The sequence below is a fragment of the Chaetura pelagica genome, unplaced genomic scaffold (assembly GCF_000747805.2).
Source record: "Chaetura pelagica isolate M959 unplaced genomic scaffold, ChaPel_1.0 scaffold234, whole genome shotgun sequence".
NCBI lineage: Eukaryota > Metazoa > Chordata > Aves > Apodiformes > Apodidae > Chaetura > Chaetura pelagica.
In genome coordinates, this window is record NW_009952967.1 from 442,581 (window position 1) to 451,447 (window position 8,867).

An 8,867-nucleotide genomic window follows, 5' to 3' on the forward strand; every position below is an offset into this window, starting at 1 on the left:
CGGTGCCGTGCTGCCCCCCGGCGCGGGGCGCCGCCAGCCACTGGGAGCACTGGGGGGGATGATGGGGAGGTGGAGATGAGGAGGGGGGGGGAGATGATAAGGAAGGGATGGAGATGATGCCTCTTTTGGGCCAGCTCTCGGATCCCCAAGCCCCACCCTATGAATAAACCATCTTTTTGGGACGGCTCTGGGACAACCCCAAGCCCTTCCCCCCCCAAGGATAAACCCCCACCTGGGACAAGCCCAAGTCCCACCCCATGACTACGTTCCCCTCTCAGGAAGGCCCTGGTTGCCCCCAGCTCACCCGTGAGCTGCGTGACAGCAGTGGCAGCCAGTGCCTCGGTGGCCAGTGTCACCATCTCATCAGAAGCCACCGTGACAATGTTGACCTCATCTCCTTCCTCGGGCTCCAGGATTTTGATCCCAGCCTTGCCCTGATGGACCGTCTTGACGTGGGAACGCAGGTTGTCCACCCGGTTGAAGCCCCGGCCACACTTGTCACACAGGAAGGGCTTCTCCCCTGGGGAGGAGTCGAGGAATTTGGGGGGTGGGTGAAGATTTTGGGGGGTTAACTGAAGATGTTTTGGGGTTCCTTATTTTTTGGGGCTAAAGATCTGTTGGGGTTGAAGACTCTTTTGGGTGAGTTTAAGACTTTTTAGGGTTAAAGATTTTTTGGGATTAAAGACTTTTTAGAGTTAAAGACTTTTGGGGGCTAATTAAAAATGTGCTGGGGTTAAGGATTTTTTTGGGTTAAAGGTTGTTTTGGGGGATTGATAAAAGACTTTCTGGAGTTGATTAAAGACTTTTTGGATAGTTAGATTTTTGGGGGTTAGTCAAAGACTTTTTGTGGTTAAAGATTTTTTTGGGGGTTAAAGATTTTTTTTGGGATTAAAGATTGTTTGGAGGGTTAAAGTGTTTTTGGGGTTAAAGATTTTTTTGCGGGTTAAGTATTTTTTGGGGTTAGTTAAGACTTCTCTGGGCTAGTTAAAGATTTTTTTGGGTTAATTAAAGACTTTTTGGGACTAGTTAATACTTTCTGGGGTGAAAGACCTGGGGCAGGGAGGGGGGGTTTTGAGGGCACCCACCCGTGTGGATGATGATGTGCTTGGAGAGGTCACCCACGTTGACAAAGGCCTTGTTGCAAACGGTGCATTTGTGGGGTCGGATGTTGTCGTGGTGGCGGATGTGGTTGGCCAGTTGGCTTGACTGGACAAATCTGGGAAGGAAAACATGGGTATTTCTGGCATCTCCACCTACCCTCCACGGCCGAGTGCCATTCTGGCCCCTGGCTGTGGAGGGTGGGTGGAGGTGCCCCCTAAAAATCCCAAGAGTGAAGCCCCCCAACCTCTTCCCACAGCGCTCGCAGACGTAGGGTTTCTCCCCCGTGTGCTGGCGCACATGGGCGATGAGGGAGCTGGCTTGGGTGAAGGCTTTCCCACAGATCAAGCACTGGCACGGCTTCTCTCCTGAAGTGGGGCAAAGGGAAAGGGGTCAGAAAATATTGGGGTGTCCCCGCTCAGAAGCCCCCCGTCCCCCCGGGCAGTACCGGTGTGGATGCGGACGTGCCGCTGCAGCGCCCCGGGGTCGGCGAACTGGCGCTGGCAGTGCACGCAGACGTAGGGCTTCTCCCCGCTGTGGATCCGGAGGTGACGCTTCAGGTTTCCTGGGAGAAGAGGGAGAAGAAGCCCAAGGAGGGCACAAGGATGTCACCAGCCTGTCTCTAGACTTCCCAGGGAAAGCTCAAGCATCCAAGAGGGAAGGGATCCATCCAGAGGGACCTTGGCAGGCTGGAGAGGTGGGCTAGGGACAACCTCATAAGGTTCAACAAGGTGCTGCACCTGGGTTGGTGCAACCCCAGGCACAAATCCAGGCTGGGGGGAGAATGGCTGGAGAGCAGCCCTGTGATGAGGGACCTGGGGGTGAGAGTTGATGAGAAGCTGGACATGAGCCACCAGTGTGTGCTGGAGCCCAGAGAGCAACTGCATCCTGGGCTGCATCCAAAGAAGTGTGGCCAGCAGGGCCAGGGAGGAGATCCTGCCCCACTGCTCAGAGCACGCCTGGAACACTGTGTACAGTTCTGGTGCCATCAGCACATGAAAGATGTGGAGCTGTTGGAGAGGGCCCAGAGAAGGGCTACCAAGATGATCCAAGGGCGGGAGCAGCTCTGCTCTGGAGACAGGCTGGGAGACTTGGGGTGTTCAGCCTGGAGAAGAGAAGGCTCCAGGGAGACCTTAGAGCAGCTTCCAGTGCCTGAAGGGGCTCCAGGAAAGCTGGGGAGGGACTTTACACCAGAGAAGACAGTGATAGGACAAGGGGTGATGGTTTTAAACTGAGAGAGGGGAGATTGAGGTTAGATATTGAGAAGAAATTCTTCACTCTTAGGGTGGTGAGGAACTGGGATGGGTTGCCCAGGGAGGTTGTTGATGCCCCATCCCTGGAGGTTTATAAGGCCGCGTTGGAGGAGGTTTTGTGCAACCTGGTCTAGTGCTGGGGGTCCCTGCTCATGGCAGGGGGGGTGGAACTTGATGATCTTTAAGGTCTCTTCCAACCTTAATGATTCTATGATTCTATATTTATGGAGCAGGGATGGTGCCCAAGTGCTGGTTCCTGGAGGGGAGGACAGGGCAGTAAAGTGGTGAGAACAGATGGAACAAACATTGGAATGTTTTAGGGGATGGAAAGTCTCCATCGAGCTCTTTCAGACCCTTTGGCTCTGCAGCAGCCTGGGGAGGAGAGAAGGAATGTCTCTGTGGCTAAAAGCTGGATCAAGGATCCCTCCAGCATTCCCAAGGGGTGATCCCATGGGAAATACCAGCCTGGTCCCACGGGGGGGGAGATCCATGCACCACAACCACGGCACCACACGGAGAGGTTTAAATCCTCCTCTGCCCAGGATGAAACCACAGAATCCCAGAGTGGTGGGGTTGGAAGGGACCTCTGGAGATCATCCATCCAACCCCCTGCCAGAGCAGGATCCCCTAGAGCAGATTCCACAGGAACACATCCAGGTGGGGCTGGAATGTCTCCAGAGAAAGAGACTCAGCCTGTCCCAGGGCTCTGCCACCCTCAGCATTTCCTTATGTTCAGGTTGAATTTCCTGTACACCAGTTTGTGACCATCTTTCCATCATCCTTCCTCCAGCTCCCAATCCTGCACAGAGCTGTTCCTGTCCCCTCCCCTGAGCCAACCAAATCTCCACCACTGCCACCTCCAACCCCTGGGGCTACCTGAAGTGGTGAACTGTTTGCCACACTCCCGGCACTTCAGCGGCCCATCAGCAATGTGAATCTTCAAGTGAGCCTTCAAGTTCCCCACCTGGAGACAGACAGAGGGATGCAGATAAACCACCCCCCATCCACCATCCACTTCTGGAATGATCCAATCCCTATTCTTTCCCTTTCCACCCAACTCACCTGGTTGAACTTCTTGTCACAGTGGGGACACTTGTGCTCCTTGTCGGTGTCGTGTGTCTCCAGGTGCCTCATTTTGGAGGTGGGGTCGGAGAAGGAGCGCCCACAGTAGTCACACTGGTAGGGCTTCTCACCACTGTGGACCAGCTGGTGCCTTTTGAGGTTGCCCGAGGTGGTGAAGAGCTTCCCACAGTCATCACAACGGTACTTGGCCTCCCCCGTGTGCCTCTTCTTGTGGAGGTTCAGCCGGCTGATCAGGCGGTAGCTCTTCCCACACTCCTCGCAGCCGTAGGGCTTCAGGGGGCTGCAGGAGGAGAGGGAGAAGATCTATGGAATGTTTAGACTGGATGTTGGGAAGATAAACAAAAAAAACAAACTGGGAAGGGGTGCCCAGGGAGGTGATGGAGTCACCACCCTTGGTGTTCCAAAAATGCGAGGATGTGGCACTTCTGGACAGGTCTGTGTGGGCCCGGTGGGTGGTGCTGGGTGGTTGGTTTTGTTGTTTGGGTCTTTTTCTCTCTTCCTCCTGGATTTAACAGTTGGACTCTGACCTAAGAGGTCTTTCCCAACAGTGACAACTCTGTGATTCATAGAATCATGGAACGGTTTTGGTTGGAAAGGAACTTAAAAGATCATCTAGTTCCAACCCCCCTGCATGGGCAGGGACACCTCCCACCAGCCCAGGTTTCTCAGTGATCACCACATCAGGGGGGGACAGAACCACCATGCTGAGCTCTCCCCACCCAAGCTGCACCCATCTGGATCACACAGGATGGCTCCAAGCGACACGGAAGGGAAGGATGGGGACAGGAAGATGGATCTCATCATCATCACCCCACCATGCTGATGGACTTCACATGGATTTGAACTTCTGCACCAAAAGCCACAGGGTTTTTTTGGTGCCACCAGAGTCTTTCCACAGCTGGCAAATGAGAGTCTCCAACCTGGCATGCCAAACCCTCTGGATTGATCCAAGTGGGAGAGCCACCATTCCAGCCTCTTGGCTCAAAACTTTCCATTGTCACAAGCCCTTCCCCAGCCAGCCTGGTGGCACCTCCAGGTCCCTGGTGCTGCTTTACCTGTGGGTCTTCTCATGGGCTTTGCAGGCAGCTGGGTCAGAGAAAGCTTTGCTGCACTCCCTGCAGGAGAAGGGCTTCTCCCCCGTGTGGATACGGATGTGCCGCTTGAAATTCCCGGTGTGGGTGAACTCCTTCCCACAGTCCTAGGGACGGAGAGAGGCAGGTGACACCCGGTGACACCCTGTGTCCCAGGGGGCAGCAGGCCCAGCCCCAGTTGGCCTCACCTCACACTTGTGTGTGACGGAGCCATAGGCTTTGGACTCGGTCCTGTCGCTGTAAATTCCCGAGGGCAGCAGCCGAGGTTCTCCCAAGTTTTCCTGCCCGGAGTCAGCGTTTCCAGCTTCGTTCTCTTCAGTGTTTTCTCCATTTTCCAGCCTGGGCTGCTCCTCCTCAGGGGTTTTGACCTCTGTGTCCTCCCCTGCTGTCCCCTCTGCCTCTTCCTCCTTCACTTCCGGCTCCGTCTCTGCAGGCAGTTGGAAAACAGGGATGCTGGAGATCGGGAGCAGCTTTGGAGACACAAAACTCACTTGTATTCCCTAACTCTAAGTCTGGGTTTTAGGCAACAGGGATTCATAGAATGGTTTGGGCTGGGTTGGAGGGACCTTCAAGATCATCTAGATCCAACCCCCTGCAAGGGCAGGGACACCTCCCACCAGCCCAGGTTGCCCCAAGCCCCATCCAACCTGCCCTTCAACACTGCCAGGGATGGGGCAGCCACAGCTTCCCTGGGAAACCTGGGCCAGGCTCTCACCACCCTCACAGCAAAGAATTTCCTCCTCATGTCCAACCTCAATCTCCCCTCTTCCAGTTTTAATCCACGACCCCTTGTCCCCTCCCTACAAGCCCTTGTCCAAAGTCCCTCCCCAGCTTCCCTATAGATTAGATGACCCTGAAATCCTGATGCCAAAATCTCTGCCCAGGATCAGTTTGGATTTGCGGGTTATCAGCCCCAAAATCCCACACCCTGTGTGGCCAGAGGAGAATTCCCCAACCTCTCCCAGCTCTGCCCGATGGAAAACCGCTCCCGTGGGCTCCACGACTGGCAGGAAAAGGTGTTTGCATGGATGAAACTCCCACCAGTGCATGGAAAAGAAGGGTCCAACCCTGCCCAGCTGGAGGGCAGGGGAAGGCAGCAGAGCCCCCCATCCCCACCCTTGCCCACAAACCTCCTGTCTTGGTGCCCTCAGAGATGTTTCCCGTCTCGGCGGGGCAGCCGCTGCCCAGCGCGCTCTCTGCCGGCTGTGGGTGGCTGGGAAATTTGGAGTTGGAGGCCTCTTGGATGGCAGGATCTGCCCCTACAACCAACAGAGTGTCTCGGGCACGAGTGAGGAGGCAGCAGGCTCCACGTGGAGGAGCCCAGCAGCAGGGCAGGGCGTGTTTTGGGGGGGTGACAGCGGGGTTTTGGGTGTCAGCAGCTGGTGGTTCACCTTCTTGGCCGCTCGGCTGCTCCGCCTGCCCCTTGGGCTGTGCTGCTGAGGCTGCTGGAGGCTCTTCCTTCCACTGTGGGGTCGGAGGAACTGGTTTGGTTTTGTCAATGTCCCCCCGTGGATCTACAGTCCAGCTCTTGTCCTCCACCGTCGCCTTGTTGGCCCCTGTGAGGATTCCCAAATCCCATCAGGATTCATAGAATCATGGAATGGTTTGGGTTGGGAGGGACCTTAAAGATCATCTAGATCCAACCCCCTGCCTGGGCAGGGACACCTCCCACCAGCCCAGGCTGCTCCAAGCCCCATCCAACCTGCCCTTCAACACTGCCAGGGATGGGGCAGCCACAGCTTCCCTGGGCAACCTGGGCCAGGGTCTCATCACCCTCACACCCAAGAATTCCCTCCCAGTGTCCAACCTCAATCTCCCTCTTCCAGTTTCAATCCATTCCTCCTCATCCCATCCCTCCCTGCCCTTGTCCCAGTTTCCTCCCCATCTTTCCTGGAACCCCTTCAGGCACTGGAAGGTGCTCTAAGGTCTCCCTGGAGCCTTCTCTTCTCCAGGCTGAACACCCCAACTCTCCCAGCCTGGCTCCAGAGCAGAGCTGCTCCATTCCCCAGCAGCACCAGTTCTGGTGCCTCACAAAGGGAACAAACCCCATCCAGATGTGCACCAGGTGGGTTTGGACGTGGCTGAGTCATGGGGCAACCTGGAATTCCCCTGTACAAGGGGTGTGAGGGGGCACATACCCGGGGGTCTCTGGCTCCCACCAGGGCCTTGTGGCAGCGCCGAGAGGGACTTGAGCGCGTTGCAAGCGCTGACAACCTCCTGCATCTGCAGGAACCCGGCCACGGCCAGCACGTCCTCCACGTTGTCAGGGTTCAGGCTCAGCTTGGCTGTGTACATGAACTCCAGAACCTGACCCAGGCCTGCAAGGGAAGGAAAAAAAAAAAATGAGTTCTCACCTCTGGGCTGGACAGTTTTAAAAAAAGCTCAAAAGGGCACAAAAGAACAGGCTGAGGAACCTCCCTCCAACCCAGGCACCAAACTGCTTCCTCAGAGGGGTTTCTTAGGAAGGATCTGCAGAGGGACCTGGCCAGGCTGGATCCAGGGGTTGAAGCCAGTCGTAATTGTGTGATGTTCAACAAGGCCCTGGGTCCTGCACTTGGGTCACACCAACCCCAGGCAACTCTCCAGGCTTAGGAAGAGTGGCTGGAAGAGCTGAGTGGGAAAGAATCTGAGGGTGTTGGTTCAATGCCTGAACACGACCCAGCGTGTGCCCAGGTGGCCAAGAGGCCACCAGCATCCTGGCTGGTGTCAGCACTGGGGTGGCCAGCAGGACCAGGGCAGGGATCTTCCCCCTGTGCTCGGCACTGGGGAGGGGGCACCTCAAGTCCTGGGGTCAGTTCTGGGCCCCTCAGGACAAGAAGGACATGGAGGGGCTGGAGCGTGTCCAGGGAAGGGCAAGGGAGCTGGGGAAGGGGCTGGAGCACAAGTGTGAGCAGGAGCAGCTGAGGGAGCTGGGGGTGTCCAGCCTGGAGACAAGGAGCTGAGGGGAGACCTGCTGGCTCTGCAGCTGCTGAGAGGAGGTTGGAGCCAGGGGGGTCGGGCTCTGCTCCCCAGGAACAAGGGATGGGACAAGAGGAACCTGCCTCAAGTTGCACCAGGGGAAGTTTAGTTTGGATCTTGGGAACAATTCCTTTCTGGAAAGGGTTGTCAGGCCCTGGTCCAGGCTGCCCAGGGCAGGGGGAGGCCCCCTCCCTGGAGGGGTTTTAAAACCCTGGAGATGGGACACAGGGCAGGGGTGGCCTTGGCAGGGCTGGGGGAACAGTGACGACTTGATGACCTTCCAGGCCTTTTCCAAGCAGCCCCATCCTGTGACTCTACTATGGGACAACCCTCTGCCTACCTGCTGCATTGCTGATGTCCAGGTGCACCACGTCCTTCTGGTCCACAAACAGCATCCTGAAGTACTCACTGCAGGCAGCCAGCACAGCCTTGTGGGCCTTGAAGTCGACACCGTCCACCACGAAGGTGCAGTCACACAGCAGGCCCAGCTGCCTCTGCTGGTTCAGCTGCTCCAGCACCTGTTGGCTGTGCTGGGGGAAATCCATGGCTGTGGGGAGGGAACAGAAGACATCCTGTGATGGGGGTGACAAAAGATGTCACAGCAGGAAGGGCCATGAAGGTCTTTTCCAACCGTGATGATTCTGTGAAATGGGAGAGGTCACAAAGTCATGGATCAACCACAACTTGGTGGCCTTGGGAGCTTCAAAATGGACATGAGGAAAAAGTTCTTTGCTGTGAGGGTGGTGAGAGCCTGGCCCAGGTTGCCCAGGGAAGCTGTGGCTGCCCCATCCCTGGCAGTGTTGAAGGGCAGGTTGGATGGGGCTTGGAGCAGCCTGGGCTGGTGGGAGGTGTCCCTGCCCATGCAGGGGGTTGGACTGGATGAATTTTAAGGTCCCTTCCAAACCAACCCATTCCATGATTCTATGATTCTATGAAAATGTGGCCCAAATTTCAGCTCCTCACAACCACCCACCCTCCCACTCCCCACCAGATACAACCCTGCAGGCCCTGCAACACCAGCGAGGGGCTGCAGAGAGAGTTGATGAACACAGAACATTTATTTGGCCATCCTGACAGCTTTAAAAATACATTTCATTCATTGCTTTTCAAGCAGCCCAAGCCATGAGCAGGAGCCCTGTTGCCTCCACAAAGGTGCCCCACGGGTGAACAGATGGTGCCACTGGTGCTACCAAGGGAGGTGCTCACCCATCCCTGGCAGTGTTGAAGGGCAGGTTGGATGGGGCTTGGAGCAGCCTGGGCTGGTGGGAGGTGTCCCTGCCCATGCAGGGGGTTGGACTGGATGAATTTTAAGGTCCCTTCCAAACCAACCCATTCCATGATTCTATGATTCTATGAAAATGTGGCCCAAATTTCAGCTCCTCAC

General features: G+C 56.2%; 1 protein-coding gene across 1 annotated transcript in view; it reads right to left on the reverse strand.

Moving 5' to 3' along the window:
* The window catches only part of ZBTB17 (zinc finger and BTB domain containing 17), a 10,605-nt gene extending 2,577 nt beyond the window's left edge, over window positions 1-8,028 (reverse strand). Inside the window, exons 1-11 of the mRNA XM_009995776.1 lie at window positions 7,824-8,028; window positions 6,664-6,843; window positions 5,656-5,784; window positions 4,714-4,952; window positions 4,490-4,632; window positions 3,414-3,714; window positions 3,228-3,315; window positions 1,547-1,663; window positions 1,346-1,466; window positions 1,086-1,216; window positions 305-520 (exon numbers count right to left, since the gene is read on the reverse strand). Of these exons, the coding sequence (XP_009994078.1) occupies window positions 305-520; window positions 1,086-1,216; window positions 1,346-1,466; window positions 1,547-1,663; window positions 3,228-3,315; window positions 3,414-3,714; window positions 4,490-4,632; window positions 4,714-4,952; window positions 5,656-5,784; window positions 6,664-6,843; window positions 7,824-8,028 (1,870 nt within the window). The remainder of the gene's footprint in view (window positions 1-304; window positions 521-1,085; window positions 1,217-1,345; window positions 1,467-1,546; window positions 1,664-3,227; window positions 3,316-3,413; window positions 3,715-4,489; window positions 4,633-4,713; window positions 4,953-5,655; window positions 5,785-6,663; window positions 6,844-7,823) is intronic.
* Between the last annotated feature and the right edge of the window lie 839 nt (window positions 8,029-8,867).